This window comes from Vicugna pacos, chromosome 3 (genome assembly GCF_048564905.1).
Source record: "Vicugna pacos chromosome 3, VicPac4, whole genome shotgun sequence".
Classification (NCBI taxonomy): Eukaryota; Metazoa; Chordata; class Mammalia; order Artiodactyla; family Camelidae; genus Vicugna; species Vicugna pacos.
The window spans coordinates 16024570-16046141 of record NC_132989.1 but is presented as its reverse complement, the minus strand read 5'-3'; the positions used below and the strand labels follow the sequence as shown (position 1 = coordinate 16046141).

The window sequence follows — 21572 nt, the reverse complement described above, 5'->3', positions numbered from 1 at the left end:
TATAGCTGCACCTGTTGTAAAAACAGTGAAGTCACAGGCGTGGCTGTTTGAAGAACATTTCTTCTACTGCTTCCCCGGGGCTAGCTGGGTAGGAAGATGGAGAAGATGGCTGGCTACCTAGTGTATTAAATGAGATGATGAAAGGAAAGCATTTTGTAAACTGTAAACCTTTATGTAAAATAAGATATCACTATACCCATTCTATTTTATAGCTCAGGCAATATAGAAACTCACTAAAATACCTCACATATACACAATAAAGGGTGTTGGCTCAGCTGGTATCAGGGCTCACTGGACCCAGGGAACCTAATGTGGCCAGGACACTCTGCTATGTGTTTTCTTGGGTCTCTGCTTTTCTCCATATATTTGAGTCTTTCTCTGCTACTGGGAAAACAAGTACCTGACAGCTCCTGATCCTCATACTCCACAGTTACCACTCTAAAGGAGAGTGACATACATACTTAAGCCTGTATGTAATGGTCAAAAATTAGCTTTTGAGGTATTGCAAGTCTGATTAAAATTTGTGTGTGTGATGCTATGGTTTAATTCCATATAAAATATTTGGTGGTGGGAATCTATCTTTTTACATACATATAAAAGAGGTCTATAACTCAGTTGTCACTTCTATAAATAAGCCCTGTATAAAAAATAATACCATATTGGGGGTTTGTACCATTTGCTTGAAAGATATGGATACTTTGTGGATATAAAGCCTGATAATGTTTCTATATCCCTCTCACTTAAGCAATGCTACAGTAAACCATTTCTGAAGAAGAAAGCCCATCCTGTCTCAAACCTCACTCGTCACAGGGGAAGTAAGAAAGTATCGTGAGGAAAGCACTGGCTTTGGAATCAGCGTGACCTGGACTGGAGTCTAATTCTATTCCTTCCTCTTTGTCTTCAGAGACGTTGCTTCATCTTTCAGGCATCCAATTCCTCATTTTTAAACCGAGATAAAATACCTATGTTCTTAGCACGGCACGTAGGCACATGATATTTACTTCTTTTCCATGTTCTCAGACCACCACACAAACACCGGAAAAAGCAGTGGGCACAGACTGGACCAGATAACATGAGATGGCTTTGAAGTTCCAGTACTGACCTGGCCTGTCCAATTCTCCACCAGTCAACAATAATGAATGCTGTACACCCCATGAACTGACTAAAGATAGTTGAAGGAAATAAAGCAGTCATTTTTGATGAGTCTTTATTATTTCTGTACCTCTCTCCCCAGCATCCTTTCCCCATTCTTTTCCTAACAGTGCCCTAAATCATCTTTGACAGATCTCTCCACCTCCACTCAAAGTCCAAGTGACCTGGGGGTAGAGGTACCACTCGCCTGCAGAGACAAAGCATGTGACCCAGGCCCAGCCAACCAGAGAACCAAATCTCTCTGGCAACAGTGATTGGCTCATCATTGCACACATGATCCAAGTTGGTCCATTAACAAGAATAAGAAGACCTGTGTAGCAGCTGCCATGAGAAGATTCTCTTTTATTTCCTTCCTAATCTGTTGGAATACTTAGAATCTAAAACATTATTTAAATCCCATGGATTAAGCCCCACCTTACTCAGTGACTAGTTTTTAGGTGAGTCAATGTAGAAATGAAGAAACCATGGAAGCTATTTCTTTAGACTTTCAAAGTTAACTTGGCAAAAGTTTTATACTGCCAAGCCCCTCATCTCTAGTGGATTCCAGTCAGAATACTGGAGGGTGACAGCTAAGTTTAGGAATGGTCCAGAAGCCTAGACATTTACTCTGTACAGTCTAACTACAACTGGAAACTTAGGTGGTCTGGACCATACCCCAAGATCTGCAGGCCATCCAAAAATATAGTCTATATATAGTCTTGCCTGGATGAAGAGCTATCTTATCAAGAAGTAACTAAGGTTGGAGACCAAAGTATAAAGCTGGTTTACCTTTTGTACTAGTAATATTAAATATTACTCAACTAATATTTACTGAGCATATACTGTGCTTAGAACCTGGGTAAAACAATACAGTGTCTGCTTTCATGTATCTTAAGACCTTGCAGAGGAAACAAATAAACGGGCAATTATCACATAAAATCATAAGTGTTATAATGAAATATCACAGGGACATCTTGGACCAGCATCTAATCAGGCTTGGGTGGTCCACAAAAACTTCTTAGAGAACGTAAAAAAATCGAAGTTGAGACCTGGAGGATGTGACATAATGAACCAAGCGAAGAGATGGGGAAGAACATCAGTATTAAGAGAATGTAAAATTTGGGGAAATGGAAATACCACACCAGGACTGAAATGCAAGCAGTAAAAGGGAGAGTGGTATGATGTGAGAGGGACAGACCAGGGGCCAAACTGCAGAAATCCTTAAAAGCCATGTTTGGATTTTAATCTGAGAACAACAGGAAACTGCCAAGGGCTTTTAAGCAAGTAAGTGGCATAACAAGATCCATACTTTAGAAACGTCTCTCCAGATGTAGTATGCAGAATGGACCAAAAGGAGACAAGAGAGGAGAACCTTTCCATCAGTCCCTCAGGGTGACCAACAAGGAGGCCACTGCAATTACCCAGGGAAGAGACGATAGTGTTTGAGGAGACAGAAACAGTAGGACTTAATATTTTCTTAGTTCTTGAGCTTGCCTGATCTTCAATCATCAACTCCTAGGTGGCTAATCAAGACAGTATATTCCATTAGGAATGTTAAAAAAGAAGAGATTTTTATGTCAGGTAGAGGACTGGTTCATTTCACTCAAGATCCCTTTCAAGTATGCAGTACTTTGATTCTGTGCTGACGATAGGGAATAAGAATGAATAATTATTTATTCACTGCTTGAAAAATAGAAGTAGGGATTCCCCTTGTTGCCTGAAAATTGGTAAGCTATTAGACATAAAAATAAAGTGCTATTTATAATGAAGCTGCACTGTACACTCAATTAACTTCCTCTGAAGGAAACAGGAACTGATTGAATATTGCAGGAATTCTGCTCACTGCACCACTGAATGACCAACTACATGTCCCAGATAAGCATGAGAAGACTAGTGGGTATCAGTTGTTCATTCAGCCAACTCAGCTCCCACTGTCCCTCACTGAGTACAAAGCCTGCTACTCTGCTTATAATTCTGGTGATCAAAGATAATGTGTTTTGAATTCTCAAACAACATACCTCCCCAGAATACAAGACAACTACTTCATATAGTTCACAAGAGAAGAAAGAGTGATCTGTCCCAACACTATAAAAATGGTGATGTCAATTTCTCAAAAGAGAGCATATTGGTCTCCATTTTTGTATACTGTACTTTAATAATATAGTTTAAGGAATTTTTAGAGGTGATTTTTTTTTTCACTATGTGACCATATGCATTAGGCACTGACCTTAAAAACCCGTGAGTGAGATTTGACTCCAAGGAAAAGTAAATTAATGGAATTCACTATCCTAGAAGCTGTAGAACCTAAAAATGCCAATTTGTACCAATTTTATAAGTTCCAGAAGGAGTATAAGGGAAATTAGAGGGATTTCAGACCAACCTAATATGATGCTGTCCTTTTAAACAAACAAACAAAGGAAAAAGCATTGCCCATCACAACTATCTCAGAAAAGGAATGAGCGGGGGGCTTTTTTTTTTCCAGCCCTCATGGTCTTGCAGATGGAAATGCCTAAAGAAATTATTAACTTCTGGGACATTTTCTCCTGTCGACTGCTCAGATAAAATGCTGACTCAAGGCTTTCATTTGTCAATCAGTCCCTCAGGTGAAACCAAAAATATTTTGTGAAGTGTCCCCTTGCCTAAACTTACCCACATGCTCTGATTTAATTTGCAACTAGAAGATATAGTCTGGGTATTTCCTTTTTCACTTAGTTTTCCATAGTCTTTCTTTCCCTCTCTCCTTTCTATTTTTTGATATAAAATAAAGGACAAGACTTTATAGTGATTAAGAAGCACACACAGCAATTTCACTCATGTTGCTAGGCAACAAGGGCCATATCTGAGCTCAATGAATGGATTCTGAGCATCTGCACGAAGGAGAAATACAAAGAGCCAGTGAGTGAACTGTCTTGATAACTGCAGGGGTTAGTACTTCTTGACACACATGCTCCTGGATTTGCCTGAGAAGGGAGAAGGTACACTTATGTTAAACCTTTCTGGTGGTTTATTTTTCCAGGATGTGTTGAAAATTCTCCCCGATGGAAAGTTGGCACAGTATGTTATAATGATCATCAGCTCAAGAAAGGAAAGTAGGTAAAAATGGCCCCTATTTCTATTTGCCAAGTTCAGGGCTGCACTGCCGATAGCATGGGCTATTTCAACAGCCTCCAGCCTGATCTCTCCTTGTCTTCCCCCTCTCCCCATCAGTTAATCTCACCTAGCTGATTAATTACAATGGTATTTTCTACCTCCTTGCAAGCAACTCCCATCCTCTGTGATCAGCATTTACCTCCCTTTTCAGGTGCTGTGAAAAATATAACATTGTTGATTATAATTAAGTCTGTTTTATTTTGTTCTTATTACAAAGCAATTCATAATCATTAACAAAAAAGCAGAAAAACACAGACACACAAATGAGTATCAACGTCTATTATCCTGTTCACAAGAGACAACGTAAATATCTTAGTGCATATCACTCTAGATGACTTTCTGTGCATAAAAAGACAAGACTTTTTTTTCTTACAAAACTGCATCACCTGTATACACGAAGTCATAATATGTCTTATGAACTCAATAACGGCCAACACAGTATTTAATGGCTTCTATACTATGTCATAATTATTTAATCACTTTCATGAAATTTGGGATAAAGAACAAAATAAATAATCAGTTACAGATACTTTCACTAATCTTTTTTTAATGACTAATTATTTAAAAAATTTATTTATTTTTATTTTTGGAGGGGTAATTAGGTTTTCCATTTATGTATTTATTTTAATAGAGGTACTGGGGATTGAACCCAGGACTTCATGCATGCTAAGTATGCATTCTACCATTTGAGCTACCCACCCCCCACTGTTACTAATCGAATTGCATCTTCCTATTCATCTCCTGCACCTAACCATAGCTAGCTTTATTAATTCCCCAGTCTTACAACATTATTTCCTTTCCATTTCTACTAGTATAAACCTAGCTCAAGTCTCTTCCCTGGCTTATCACAGTAATGAATTATTTAGGACTCTCTCAGTTTTAAGTGTCAGAAATCAGAACTCAAAGTGGCTTAAGCAAAAGCAAATGTATAGCTGTATGGTTGAAAGTTTCATCAGCAGGGGCTAGCTGAATGCATAGTGGGATCCACAGACTCAAATAAGGTCAATGGGACATGGCTTTAACTCCCTCTACTTTCCAGCAATTCTCTCTTCTGCAATGGTTTCATTCTTGGGAAGGCTGTCCCCTAAAGGTGACCAGATGGCTGGGCAACACCTCTAGTCTTCTACCTTCTCAGTAACCCCAGGGGAAAGATCATTCTTCTGATTTAGTCCTGAGAGTCACTCTGATTATACTCACCAGAACCAACCATTGTGGCCAGGGGCCAAGTATGCTGAGTGGGGCCAGGCCTAGAGAACATGCCCACGCTGGAGCCTGAGAACAAAGTCTATTTCACCCAAAACACAAGAACCTGCATCAGGGAAGGGGTCGTTCCCTAAAGCAAAATCAGAGTGCTGTTGCCAGGGAAAGGGGGAACAGATACTTGGCAGTCAGGAACAGCAGCTATTCACTACCATTAGCCAGCGTGCTCCATTGGCTCCTTCAGATCCACTCATCACCATTCTCCACCTGGACTGTGTGTAGGGATCATAGCAATCAGCTCCCTTTCCCTCTGGCTGCTGATTGGGTTTAATCAACAGGAGGCATCAATAGGAGAGGTCAGAGAATATCTCCATCTCCCTCCTTGCTGGGCACCAGCTGGCAGTAGCTGTGTCCCTGTACTGAAGACCACAGTTTCTCTTGGGTGAATTTCTATAACCAGCTACAGATCCTCTTTGGGTCCTGGTAATAATTGTCTCCCTTTGCTCCTGAGACACAGGGGTGGAAATAGCTCACTGCTGTGTGAGTTCCACCATACCTTGTTCTTTTAATCCTGTGTACTCCTTTACGCCATTCATATGAACCTTCTCTTTCCTGAGGAACCTCGACAGATGCAGCCTCCTACCAAGTTGTTCAAGCTATCAGTGTTTCCTCATATCAACCCCAAATCTGGTTAATCATTAAAATCTTCATTCAAGAAATAAATGTGAACACTGAAAGTTCAAGGCTAAGGACTACGGTTAATTTAAGTTAACAGTCACTATCATCTAAGCTTTGGTGACCACAGAAATACACCAAAGATGGTAGCAAATATTGGTGCTTTCATATTTGTTTGATTTAGGAGTGAGCAACTGGAATATACTCTGTGAAGGTTATACTTAAATGTAGTTGATCCAGCTTTGCCTATAACTCATCATAGGTGGACTTGGGGCAACTGGGTCCTTCACTGGGTCTCACTGTCCTGCTCTATCAAGCACTAAGATTTTAATATATATTATTCTAATGAAATACAATTAATGATGCCTGCAAAACAAATACACTTACACACACTGCCAGCTCAAAGAAAATAAAGATTTTTCACTAAGTTAAATATCTCTTGACCAAGAAAGCAAATTCTTTTTGAAAACTAGATAATCATTTAAGTTAATGATGCAATGGAAACCTAAGGCACTGACCTCAATTCAAAGCAAAATTGTTTTTGTTCGGATTCCTGCCTCAGATGAAATTTTACATACAGACAACATGGGGCTATCAATAGGGATCTGCAGTGAAGCCCAAGAAAAGCACTAATGAAGCCAGCGGGAGCCCACACAGCCTGGCCATGGAGGCAATGCAAGATTAGAAATACAAGTAAAAGTTCACAGAGGAGGGAGTCTGCTCTACTTTGTGTAGGTTGCCTGGGTCCAGCCAAGATTGTGGAAACTGTAGGTGGAAGATCAAAAAAAGGCCAAAGCAGGAAATGAGCTGTAACTTGACAGAGTCACAAAAGAAAACAGAAAAACATGAAACATACCAGTTCTGAAGAAGGAGCTTGGAAAATGTAGCCTGTTTATTCAGAAATGAGGCAGTTGGTAATATTAAAACATTTTTAAGCTCTGAGGTATTTCATGCTAAAAATATCCATTATAAATAGCCAGGTACAAGAACAGACAACAGACAAATTGAGTGTAGGGAACTAAACTTGTTGGTAACTTGGGGGAAAACAGAGGGAAAGACTTAAGACATTTCCTCAGGACTAGGTAAGGCAAGGACAGGACTTGTGCAGCAGAACCCAGCGAGAAAAATATGGAGGAAAAGCCGGAAGCTGAACTATCTGCACTGGCAAGATGGTTTTAAGTCACTTGCCCAGTAACTGATCAGCTGGTAGCAGCTGCCTCAAAAACTGTACATGAAATCATAGAACCAGGACATGGGAAGAAAAGGCGATAGATTGGTAGTGTTTCCATTTGGGGTGAGGGGTGGGGTAAGAATGGAGAGTCATGGCTTATTCATTTGTTGACCCTGGAACATGTGTTCTAGGCCTACATTGTCCATTATGGTCGCAACTAGCCACACACAGTTACTGAACATTTGAAATGTGGCAGGGTCTGAATTCAGATGTGCTGGAAGTGAAAAATACACATTAGATTTTGAAGACTAAGTATGAAAACAAAATGTGAATGATCCCACTAATAATGTTTAATATTGATTACATGTAGAAAGAATATTTTAGATATGTTGGCTTAAATAAAATAAATTATTAAAATTAATTTCACTTTTCTCTTTTTTACTTATTTTTTAACACAGTAGAAAATTTTAAATCACAAAATTTGTGGTCCACATTCTGTTCCAGCTGGACGGAGCTGCTGTATAAAGTCCCTTCCTCTCTCTCCAGCTATGACACTGGAGAAGACTGACTTAGCTCTCACTTTCTTATCTCAAGTAGAGCCTGTTTTCGGACTAAATGAAAGAAGACTACATTGAGACTCAACAGCTGCTGCATCCACACAACTCACACCCACTTGGGAATATACACTTACTTAGAAGAACAGTCACCACCACCTCCTCACAGGTATTCCCACTTACCACATATGTATACAACCATATCTGTATGTGTCAAAATAATACCAACAAGTAGGGAAGGAATATTAGCAGAATCACTAGTTACAGCGAGATTTACATTCTACTGTCAACTGCAATCATTTGTTTGAATGAGGGAGAGTCATTAGTGCCTGTTAATAAGAAGAGATTCTTTGAAATTCAAGAGTGTTGGAACTTCATGTCTTCATTTCCTAGCAAGAAACCAGTTCACTGAGAGGTGACTCTAGCAATCATCAAGAGTTCCAGGGCTGAGCATGAAAACCAAGCTTATGCCTTGGAATGAAAGCCTCTAGTGTGATTTACCAACCAGCACAGTTGGATCTTACTCTCTCAGCTGTCTTCTCTGGACTTTCGCTCTCTCTGAATCCTAAGAGCCACCTGATCCTTACAGCCTTGTCAGTGCCGCTGAAATCTACCACCTGGCATACGCATTTCTCAGTATCTGCTAATTGCATCTAAGTCCTCATCCAAGCTCTGTTTAGTCAATCCATGGTGACATAATAATTTTACGTAATAATACAATTATACATGATTTTGCATAATGGTACACTCTTAAGTGAACAAAACATTTCCTTCACAACTAAATTTAAAAGAACTCTGACTGATGAAGTTAGTCTCCTGTAAGTAAGAATTTTGGCCCCAGTATCAAACATCTGTACTTTCAGGCTGTTAAGCACTCATCCTCTCTTCATTTGATAAAAGAATTCCATTACCCTGGGGGAAGCATCTCACTCTTTCTCCAGTCCATGTGGTTTGGACTGAGCCTCTTCTCCCCCATCTCATCTTCAAAGACAGCACAGAATCTAGGCTGGCCAGTTATCACATTTAAGTCTCCTGGAAATTTCAATAGAAATATAATGCAAACCACAATGGCTGAAAGATGGTTACAGGGGTGCAAACTGGTCCAATGGACTTGATTTTGAGCCTTTGTTGGAACTATTAGAAAGGAAGACCTATGTTTTATCTGCATTAGAAGCTGAAAGGATGTAAGCCTGAAACTTCTAGGAACTGTTACATAGAAAGGCCCTGCTTAAGAGGATGGTAGAGTAAAAAGAGAGAACAATTTCAAGGATCTTGTTTGAGGCCCTGGTCCAGCAGGTTGCACTCTTGAACTTTTCAGTTTGGTGAGCTAATAAATTTTCATTGTTGCTTAAGCTACTTCAGATTTGCTTGAAACTGGAAGAATCCTGCTAATGGCACTCTTCAAATATTTATCCACTACATGGATCATCCATAGTTTTCCTATATTTCAAGGGCAGCTTCTCATGAAGTCTCTCCTATTGATGTAAGCTCACTCTGAATTCTCCTTTTATTTTGTCCTTTTCAATAAGTGGTCTGCAGGGCACATTATCATTATTAGAACTTGGATCCAGCCCATCCATAATCAAGGGAATTCAAAGGTCACTTCAATACTTCATGTTGAGTTACTGACAATACTCAACATCAAGTCATCCTTACTGCTCATTTGGATTATATCCCAGCTCTGGGCTCTTGGCTTCTGTATGGATCCTGAGATCCAGCTGCCAATTTGCATTCCAGCTTTGACTGGTATCCAAATGCATCCCTATGTTTCTGACTGTCTCTTGTAATAATTTCCCCAAATCCCAGTCACCTCAGCATTAGAGGCAGGTCTACCTGACCATTCTTCCTGCTCTAGGAATTGTAGATGGATCCCTGGTACATTTTGTGAAACTTCCCTAAAGACAACAATCTATAAGGTTTAAAATGATCAAATTTCAATGCCCATTTCTGTCATATAAATTATTACCATTTGCTGGATTTGCTGATGCCAGCTGCTTCTTTTATCATCTTTATGGACTAATCTTTCCTTCATGTACCTATTATGTTTCCCCATAACCAAATCTATCCTTATGGATAAATTTATCTTTAGAGCTCAGCCACTTCTCACCAAACTTAAGTTAGCCTTTCCAAATATCCCAGCCTAGGACAAGCACCTAGGTTTTACATCATGCCTCTCTACTTACATTTTGGTATTTTACAACATCACTGTTACCATGCTGATAATACTTTTGATACTCCTGTGTTCACATACTGTCCCAAGTACAGTAAAAACAAAAAAAAACCCATAATAGACTAAAAATCAAAACATCTGGATTCTAATCTTGGTTCTGTCATATGCCAGTGGTGTGAATTTAAGGACAAAAGAATCTTTAATAGTCTCTCAAATTTTCATTTCCTTTATCTAAGTTTGCTTAATAACACTTGCCTTATTTTGCTGGATGTGAGAATTAGATAACAATGGATGTAAAAACACATTGTGAGCTTTGAAATACCATGTAAATAAACTATTAATATGAGATCTTATCACTAGCCAGAACTGTTATCTCTTACTTCCTTTCAACTACAAACCACCATACACATTGTAGACAGTCAGTGAACACCTGTCAGTTCAAATATGTATGAAATTACTCCTAAAAATCCATGAGTAAAACAAAAGGGAAATGTCTGCAAATGAACTAAGTAGCAGTTAAGGGAGATAAAAATGTTGAGAAAAAAAAGAAGTGGAAACCTGTGGGTTGTGAATGAGAGTAGAAGAGCTGGACAGAGTGGAAAGGCAAGAGAGAAAGTGAACCAGGGGAGACAAGGCAAGTGGGATGCAAGATGACATGCCAATGACACAATGTAGGAGAGGAAGAGGAGGAGAGGAAAAGACAGAGGGACTGGGAAAAGGTGACAGAGCAGAAAAAGCATCAGTCATTCTTAAACCAGAATTATCTGCTTGGGAAACCCAGGGACTGAAATGGAAATGGGCTCTTGCTCTCCAGTGGCTTTCAATTAGGTAGGAAAGAACTGGCCATCTGAAGCTGTCGCAAGGAAAGCCAACCAGCCCAGCACGGAGTCAGTGGCTGAACCCGCCTACTCTGGGGGAAGAGATGGGGACAGCAACTGGACAAATGAGGAACCAGGATATTGAACAGCAGCACAGAAAATGAAAGAGTAAAGGGGCAGAGGACAAACTTCACAGTCTATAAAATAAAACCTGTTGCCAGACTTAACTATTAAAATATTGCATAATTTGACACCATCTCACCACGATTGCTTTTCTTCACTGAAATACCTAATAATCTGGATTGAATTGATTGCCAGTTTAACCAGTCATCTGGACATACTTAAAAAGAGGACTGGAATTTTCAAGCAGAAGCAGGTGTCTACGCTCTAGGATGCTGCAGTGGGAATTCTGATACGTGGGAGAGGCTTCAACTCTCTTAAGGTCTCTGAAGGACTGCAATTATGCTAACATTCTAGGTCCTCAGCTGATCTCAGTCTCATCTGAGGATGGAAAAAAGAGGACAAAAGTAACACAGCCAGCAGATTTCTTATTAGAGATGAGGAGAACAAGGCCATCAAAAAGAAACAGAAAGCCTGTTGAAAGGGTCTTAATCTCCCTGGAGGGCCCTGATCACAGGGCACATGGGCTCCTCTCTCTGAGATGAAACAGGCTCTCTTTCTCAGAGCTGGCCGTCTGTATTGTGCCCCAGTGGCACAAGGCACTGTTGATAAAGCACTTAGCATAGCATTTGGAACAAAGGAACTGTTAGGAACTCATAGTTGTGGTAGAAACAGTAGAAATAATAGAATTAAGAGTAACAGTTGGAGTAGTAGAATTTGTAGAAGTAAATGAGTAACGGTGGTCTTAGGACTCGGTGTAATAGCACTGGCATCAGTAATGCACTACCGTGGTACAGTGGTACCGAGGCAGCTGCTGTACAGGAATCAGGAGACCGAGCTCAGGAGTCAGACCTCCTGGGTTTAGATCCTTGGCTCCAGCAGGTATTAGCTGTAAGAACTTGGGAAAGTTAATTAATCTTCCTATGGCTCAATGTGACTACCTATAAAATGCAGATGATGAGAGCACCTCTTTCATAGAATTGTTACATGGAATAAATGAGACAATACTTATATAGGGTTTAGCATAGCACCTACACTATTGAGTGCTCAACACCTATTAGCTAGACATAGCACAATGGTGTTGGGGGTGGCATCACTGCAAAAGAGTCCTATTCCAGGTAAAGGATGCAAAATAAAGGGGGCACCTACATTGCCACTAGAGTTCTCATGCCATGAAATGAGTAAACAGCCCCCTCCCCAGGAGACATCTTTTCAACTTCAAATAGAGAACTGGTGTTCTTCCCTTTTCCTATTTCCTCTCCAAATCCCATAGCCTCTAACTCCATAACCGTAAATGAAATTCAGGGTATGAGGGGATGGAGGAGAAGTAGAGGTGGTAGCTGTTAATATCTATTGGACGCAAACCTGTCTGTGATCGCCTTTCAGTGATGATGAGATTATGCCTAATGAGTTATAAAGTGAAATATAAAGGCTTTCCCAATGTTAGTTAAATTCCTCCAACACTATAATATGCCAGATAGTGTGCTAAATATCAGCCACATGAAGTCCAATCAATGAATAACAGCAGTTTGTACACAGAGGTCCAGGAGCATAGAGGGGAGGTCTGGAAGGCTTGAGGTTCTGTGGTAGATTAAGTCTGAATTTGAAGTTTGAGTAGGAAGTTGACAAAAGACAGGGGATGGGCATAATCAGACATAAGCTATAGAAAGATGACCAGTCATCTGCCACATGGATTGGAGGTAGGACAGCCACAGTCAAGAAAGGAGTTTGATGATGATGACAATCGCTCAGAAAAGCAACGGTGAGGTCTAATGACAACGACAGAAATGACAGGAAGGGAAGAAGAGGGTTGCAGAGTCAAGGTTACATAATTCTAAATAAAACAGTGCTAAAATTAAGCTGGTATAAAAAGGTTACTAGTTATTTTTCTTTTTCACAGAGTAAAACCTCATCAGTTCAGCATAATTGGATAGAAGCATGTCACAATTAATCAAATATGAATTACAAATTTTTTTAAAAAATATGACTAACCACTTAGGGTTTTTTGACTAGATGAGATATTTTAAATACCTTTCAACCTCCCTGCTTTTAATTAGCAGCCCCAATGTTCCTGCAAACGATTAAAGTGAGGTTCTTAGAAGTAAAGTTTTTTCCTAAAGTGGGTTGAACCTTTTTCTCTTCTGTTTTTGTTCCCACAAATGCTTTCCGAATTCCAAAGCTGATCTTTACCCACAGCCACTCCCTCTTTCACTAGTGTAGAAAGTCATAACCCTGACCTCAGGCTGATTGCCCAGAGAACTGACCTGGGAGGCCTATAAAATCTCTCAACATGCTAGAAGACTGGCTAGCTGCTACTTCTTACCATCAATTAGAAGTGTCAAACACGGTAATGTGAGCCCATCAGTAACACAATCATAGAAAATAACATGTTTATAGTTACAAACAGAAATCGGGCACAATTTTCCTGATTCTTAGAATTCTCTGGGGCAACTCAATTTGTTTTCAAATCTCTGTCAGTGATGCAATGACAAAATTAAGCTCAATCCCAAGACAAGCCACCAAAACATCTCCTTTTAGGGAGGGGATTTTGCCCTGCCCACTACTAAAGCACAACAATGGTTGAAACCCTTAATTATTATAGCCTGTCTAAAACTCATACTAAATCAATGCACTATTTATTTTCCAAATATCATGCATTTCTTACATCATAACCCTCATGAGTCATAAATAATTTATTTACCATGAAAAATACTAGACTCAATTCCCACTATCACACTGATTAGAAACGAAAGTACAAAGGAAATGATTTAGTATTTCCAGATTACCTAAGGGTGTATACAGCAGGTTGCTTGCTCCCATAAGCTTTCTGAGTTTAGAAATTTCGTAGGGTCATAGTTGTAACTTACACACATCCTAATTGTGCAAAGCTTCCTTTTTACTTGCAAGTTAGAGAGTGAAATAATCCCTGAACAAGAAGGAAGAAGCTTCATATAAAAGCAGTCTCTTTGATGTTGCTATTTGGGAAGCTATGTTCATTCTCCCCTTGTCTAGCAGATCGTTAGAGCTTTTGGGGTCAATTTCTATTCCATTCACTCCATCATGCAGTAGATGGGATCAGAATCTTTCCCCAAACATCTCCCCACTGAGCTCCACATCAGTTTAGCCAACTTTCTATTAGATGTTTATCACCAGAATGTCTCACAATTTTCTCTGTCTCCACCAGCTCCAAACAATGCTCTATTTCTCTAGGCACCCTACTCCTCCACAGTTACCTTCTAAATGTCCTCCTCCTCTTTCCCATGTAGTTAGTCACCTTCTACCATAAATTCTATCTCCTAACTTCCTCTAGAGTCTGTGTCTTCTTCCTCTTACCCCTGCTCCTGCAATCTTGGTTCCAGTCCTCATCCACCATCCCCTGGACAAGTATAACAGTGTCCAGCCTCTCTGAGCCCCTGACTCCTGGCATCCACCGTAATTCAGCCTGCACTCAGACAGAGTCATCCTCCCAAAATATCTGACATGACTTTTCCCTCATCTGTGTAGAACAATTGTATTTTTAGGCCTTCTATATCTAGTTTTCTTCATTTACTTTTACCATTATTTTTCAAATGCTGAGAAGTTGCCTTTCTTTCAGATCTAAAAAGTGACTTTGTAGTGCTGTATTATCTACACATGGACTTTTTCTTGTATTCAACTTTCAAGGGTTTGAATTGCAATAATCACACATAATGAACAATGGTGACATCTGAGATAAGGTGAGGCTAAAAATGTCAGTTACATTGTTGATAGTGAGGCCTTACAGAAAATATGCATCTATATCTGTGATGCACAAGGCATGACAGTATTGAACATTCAAGGCTGAGCACTTTGTATAAAAACCTTTTGCAAGCACTGAGATTAATAAAGCCATTATAAGTTAAGGAGCAAGTGAGTGGGCAGAAGAGAATGGAAAAAAAGATTATTCTTACAGTTCTTTAGAAATGCAAATAAGAACATTGCCTGAACATCATTACCTGACTGATAAAATGGTAATCACTTAACAGGTATTTATTTAGAAACCTGTTCCAATTGCTTAACTGAAAAAAAGTTCTTTAATTCAACAAAATCCTATTTGCTAAATGGTAATAAAACAAATCTCCAGGGAGAAAAGAGCAGGTACTAAATGTCATAATATGGCCTATAAAATTGGAGATGATTCTTACCACTATGTTCAAAATTTAAGTGATAAAATGAAAAGCCTCCAAGGCTGTGGTAGGCAGATGGAACTCCCTGACTAGCTGGACGCTATGGCTGTGAAAGGCAATGTAATGCTTTCTTTGCAGACAGTAGGAATCATTATCACTCTAATACACTGGAGAACGCTCTTCCTGCCCATAGGCACTTGAGTCAATTTTTGAAAACCTAGAGAGGCCAAACAAGTATTACCTGCCAGGCCTTTAGTTTGGGAACCCAAGTCTTAAAATGTAGAGTAACAGACACTCTACAACACAGAAATCTTTGCACAAGTAAACTGTGAAACTTAACAGACTCTGACATCAAGCAAACTTGGGTGAAAACACTGTCTTCACTTCTTACTAGAAACGTGGCTTTGGATGATGGCACTCATCTCAGTCGGAGAGGGTGGAAGCCTGAAAACTACATTTTCCACACTTCCTTGCCCATTAGCTTCTTATGTTTTCCAAAGAGGATGCTCAGAATGGGAAACTGGATTGTGAGAGGGGACAAGAATCGTTTTTCTCCAGTATCTAGAGGTGCCGTTAGCAGTAAGAGCAGCAGCAAATGATCCTTAAGCAACAAAAATGATGGGCTTGCAGCAGATCCATGAAGCTTCATGACCTCTGGTTAACATCCCTTTCTTCCTGCCCTTTCAGGAAGCTCTGTGACCAGTTCTCTGCATCAAACCTCCCTTTGCTTGAAATATATTAAGCAGCCTATATTCTCCCAACTGGACATTGATAGACTCAGAAGCAGAAAGAAACAAGCCAGAGGGGTTTTCCTCTAAACAGGGATCATCAATCACGGGATGCAATGTATATAAAGGAGGGCTGGCTTTACTGAATAGAGCACAAGACTGAGTCAAAAAGACACAGAACGGAATCCTAGATCCTCCAATTGCCAAACAGGAGTGGATCCACGTTCATGGAAGCTGCAGAGTAAACAGTGCTGAACAGATTAGAGAGTAACAGTGGTCTCATCCCAATTATGCCACTTATCAGCTCCCACACTGAAGGTCTTTGATCACCTCTGGGAGCCTCAGTTGCCTCAACACAGAATGGGCACACTCAGGGACAGATGGTCAAAAAATTTAACACTGATTAATAATGTCAGCCAATTAAATGGGCACTGAATTTAAGCAAGCAAGAAACTGATGGGGTGCAGAAATTAATTAGCAGTCCTAGGGGTCATAAAAATCTATCTCATAATTATTGTGATCACTAAAGACAACATTTACTTATTTGTTCATTACATATATGTCTGAGATACTATGTTAACAGTATTACTACATTACTTACAATCCTTATTAAAAAAACCCATTTTCAGATGCCAAAATTAAGGTTCCAAGAGATTAAATAATTAGTTTAGAGTCATATAGCTAGTAAGTGGGAAAGCCAAGACGTGAATCCATAAAATTGAATTTCCCAAACTGTGATGCTGCCAGTTGAAATCATTGTGGTATATGCACTTTGCAAGCTGTATAGTGTAACATCACGTAGAGGATTGCTGGTTTAGTGCCACAACCAGCAAATTTCACACACTGCAAGAAACCACTGTCTTAGAAATGTAAATATCATCCTTCGCCTTGAGGTCCCCTTGACCCCATGAAGCACAGAGGTTTCCACCACAGGGTAAGTACCATTTCACAGTCACTGTGCTCCTCATCTAATCTAAGGCTAACTGAATAATCACCACTGTATCAGTCAAGCAATAAAGCTGAGTATTAATCTCATTTACACTTCTAAAGCAACATAAAAATAACCTCTTTTAAACTCCCATTAAGACTATCAGCTGATTTTTCAGCAGAAACTCTGCTGGCCAGAAAGAAGTGGCACTATATATTTAAAGTGATAAAAGGGGAAAACCTGCAGCCAAGGATACTCTCTATTCAACAAGACTCTTGTTCAGATTTGATGGAAAAGTCAAAAGCTTTACAGACAAGCAAAAGCTAGACGTATTCAGCACCACCAAATCAGCTTTATAATAAATGCTAAAGGAACTTCCCTAAGCAGAAAAGGCCACAACTAGAAATAAGAAAATTACAAAATGGAAAAGCTCACTGATAAAGATACAGTAAAGGTAGGAAATCATCCACACACAAACTAGTAGGAAGGTTAAAAGACAAAAGTAGTAAAATTGCAGGATACAAAGTAAATATACACAAATCTGTTGCATTTCTATACACTAACAACAAAATATCCGAAAGAAATTAAGGAAACAATCACATTTATCATCGCATCAGAAAGAATAAAATACCTAAGAATAAACCCACCTAGGGAGGCAAAAGACCTCTGTTCATACAGCTAAATATTAAAAAAAAACAATCAAAAAATAGACAGAAGATCTAAATAGACATTTCTCCAAAGAAGACATACAGATGGCCAACAGGCACATGAAAAGATGCTCAGTATCGTTAATTATTAGAGAAATGTAGATCAAAACTACAATGAGGTATCACCTCACACCAGTCAGAATGGCCATCATTCAAAAGCCTACAAATAATAAATGCTGGAGAGGATATGGAGAAAAGGGGACCCTCTACCCTGCTAGTAGGAAGGCACACTGATGCAGCCACTGTGGAAAACAGTATGGAGGTTCCTTCAAAAACTAAAAATAGAATTACCATAGGATCCAGCAATCCCATTCCCGGTATATATCCAGAGGGAACTCTAATTGGAAAAGATGCATGCATCCCAATGTTCATAGCAGCACTATCTACAATAGTCAAGACATGGAAGCCACCTAAATGGTCATCAACAGATGAATGGATTAAGATGTGGTGTGTGTATACATATATATACACACATATATATATGTATATATATACACATATACACATACATATATATATATACACACAATAGATTATTACTCAGCCATAAAAAGGAATGAAATTATGCCACTGCAGCAACATGGATGGACCTAGAGATTATCATACTAAGTAAAGTAAATCAGACAGAGAAAGGCAAATATCATACAATATCACTTATATGCGGAATCTCAAAAAAAATGATACAAATGAACTTATTTATACACCAGAAACAGACTCACAGACATAGGAAACTAATTTATGATTATCAAAGGGGAAAGGGAGAGAGGGATAAATTAGGAGTTTGAGATTAATGTATATAAAATAAAGAACCAATAAGGCCTACCCTATAGCACAGGGAATAATATTCATTATCTTGTAATAACCTATAATGCAAAAGAACCTGAAAAAGAATAGATTTATATAGTGTGTATGTATGTGTATATATATATATAAAATAACTGAGTCACTTTGCTGTACTGAAACTAACATTGTAAATCAGACATACTTCAATAAAAAAAAATTTTTTTAAACGTTCATTTAAAAATGTTAAAAAAATTTTACATTATCTAGTTATACCTAGAACATGCATTTCTGGACCTTAGTTCACTTGTATAGTACTCTTGTGAATTTATTAATGAATATTTTAAAATTATGTAATATTTTCTTTTTTCCTTCTAGTGATATTGACATATAATTGAAATACAGCACTGTGTAAGTTTAAGGTATACAGCATAATGATCTGACTTACACACATCATGAAAAGATTACCACAATAAGTTCAGTGAACATCCATCATCTCATATAGATTTAAAATTAAAGAAATAGAAGAATATGTATTTTTTTCCCTTGTGCTAAGAGCTCTTAGGATTTACTCTCTTAGCAAGGATGAAGGCAGTTAAAAGATGCAAAATTCCAGTTATAAGATAAATAAGTACAACATGATAAATAGAAATTACCCTACTGTATAATATTTTTCTTTAAATAAAACTTTAAGTAAATGTATTTTAAAAGGAAACTTTATTTCACTACTATCAGTGGCAAAATAGTATTACTCACCACCAAAAGGTTACCCTAAAATAAATATTTACTTAAAAATAAAACACTCATATACCACCTAAAATCACTATGTATTATTAGTGATCCATGCATCACAATTTGGTAAATAAATGTCCTTTTATTATGGACACCCAGAGGCTGGGCTGAGAAGGAAACAGGTGGAAAGTCTGTGGCATTTGCATATTACTAATATTGTGGGTAGAGAGGAGGAGTGGGTGAGGATGAACATATGTTGATGGGATCAGGTTAGAAATCTAAAAGAGAGGATGGTCCAGAGACAAGATTCTGGGGAGTGATATTATCATGTATCCTACACTATGGTTCCACAGCACCCAGGAGATCAGCTAATGTTCATTTAATTGAATTGTATTCTGCTATTCAAATCCAATGCTGCTATAAATAAATGTTGAAAAGCTATCAACTTTAGGGATCATACTATCTGAATTATCCGAAAAGAAGTGCATTTTTTACCAACTGACCCAGTTTGATTCAGTGTCTGAATCTTAAAATAATTTCATAAACTTACCACCATTGACACTGCTCACTTTCAATTAACAAAAAATAAAATGGAGATTTTTCTAGATTTCACTATGCTTTCTCTGTGCAAATAATATCACAAACTTTCAGAGGGAAATTAAGCATGTGGCAACAGGCTATAACTCTGTGTTAACAAGTCCTAAGTCTCTGCACCAAGTCAATGTGTTGGGTAAATTAAAAAGTTCACAGTGCTTCTATTGTGAATATTTTAGTGCTGAATACAGCATCTCTGTGTATACCTAGGTGTACTAAAGCATCACTGATTTGAGATACATGTAGCACAACGACTGGCTGATCGATAACTCTGTGTTGCATACCTATCATGTGTCAGGGATTATTCATGAGACACATTCTACCCTTAAGGAAACCCTAGGCTGGGGTGATAGTACATCTTTGCAACTCCAGTCACATTACACTAGAGTTTCTGTCAAGATATTCGACAGCTCTGTTTGTCAGAGTGTTCTCCTACATCAAACACAGAGGCACAGTGTCCCTGATCTATTCCTGAAATGTGCTTTCCTACAGGTCTCAAGTGGAAAAAAAAAACAAAACTGCTCCTGTGACTACACCAAGAATGTATTTTTTGAGGTTTTCCAGCTATTGGTATCTATAGGTAATCCTCAGCATCAAAGGCCAACTCATAACATGTAAGTCTTATTGAATAGAATTTTCTTCATATAACTTGGTTGTGCCAAATTATATGTAGCAAGCCTCTAAAAAAAATCTTCCCTAGGAGCCATCCTATTATTTGATCTCCAAGGGTTGCAGGAAATTACAGGAAAACAAAGCAACACAAATGCCACTTAGCTCTATGTAACTATACCATACAACCATCATGTCACGATGACCTGGTTGATAAGAAAAGCGGCAAACTAGAACCTGTTATAAAAAGCTATTCAAATGTGTATCTGAAATTTAGAGGTACAGAAAAATATTCTTACACTATTTTTACCCTATTTAAATACATCTTCTTTTTTCCTATTACAGAGATGAATATCTATTTGCATTTAACAGCATCTCCCGTAATGCAGATTGTTAGTATGGGCATCTGGAGACAATTATAACTGTATTATACTTATCATTTAAACAGAAATTTTAAAGCATTATAATCACGATTAAACACTCATGATTATATACGAAATGCTGAAGAAAATCCGTATCTACTAGCTTTGTAACTCTACTACAACAGACTTTTCACAGGCCTTGTAGTTCAAATGACCATAATTGATAGCACAATATATATACAGAAATGTAACATACCTCACATTAGCATCAAGTTCGTCCATTACAGGAACTAGGCATGAGTGAACTGGATCTCAGTGCCCACAGGGTCCTATAATGGGGGAGTAAGAAAGAGGTTAGACAAGAAGGCAATGTAGGAAAATACAAGTCCCTGTTAAAGGAAAAAATGCCAAATAATCATTGCTTCCTACTTATTAGGACTTTTATAGGGTGTTGGGAAAGTATTTAATAAGCAATACCACAGCAAAAAGCTATGGGTATGCTGAGATATGGCACAGCTGAGTGTTGCAAAAAGTTTCTTTACATTTGACTAATCTCCTGGAGATTAAAACATACAGGTATTTCTTTTTACTCCACATTTAATCTATTTGCTATTTTTTACTCTTCCCAGAAACATAGCTTATTTATATGCTCTGCATTAGGACACTAGCTATTGAAAATAGGTAACTATATTGTTGTGGTTAAAACAGTATACTGCCTAAAATAGTCAACCATCTTTTTTCCTATGAGGATTTTCAGGTTGGTTTTTTTGTTTTTAAACTCTTTTTGAGGGTAGGTAATCATATATTTCTTTGAGAATCTACTGAACTCTTGAGAACCCTCTTTCCAGAAAAATACAATAAATGTGCGTGCACACGCATATACACTTTCTGGGGAGCCCACAATTCCTGGAGGCCCCTCCATGAATTTCAGGCTAAGAACTCCAAACTGAAGAGGAGTTAAGTTTCAAACTAATGAAAGTTCCTCTGGCATAGACCTT

The 21572-nt window shown here is 38.5% G+C and overlaps 1 protein-coding gene across 1 annotated transcript in view; it reads right to left on the bottom strand.

Moving 5' to 3' along the window:
- Window positions 1-21572, bottom strand: part of HTR4 (5-hydroxytryptamine receptor 4) — a 150381-nt gene that overhangs the window by 113060 nt on the left and 15749 nt on the right. Inside the window, exon 2 of the mRNA XM_072950119.1 lies at window positions 20831-20903. Within this exon, the coding sequence (XP_072806220.1) occupies window positions 20831-20856 (26 nt within the window). The 5' untranslated portion in view covers window positions 20857-20903. The remainder of the gene's footprint in view (window positions 1-20830; window positions 20904-21572) is intronic.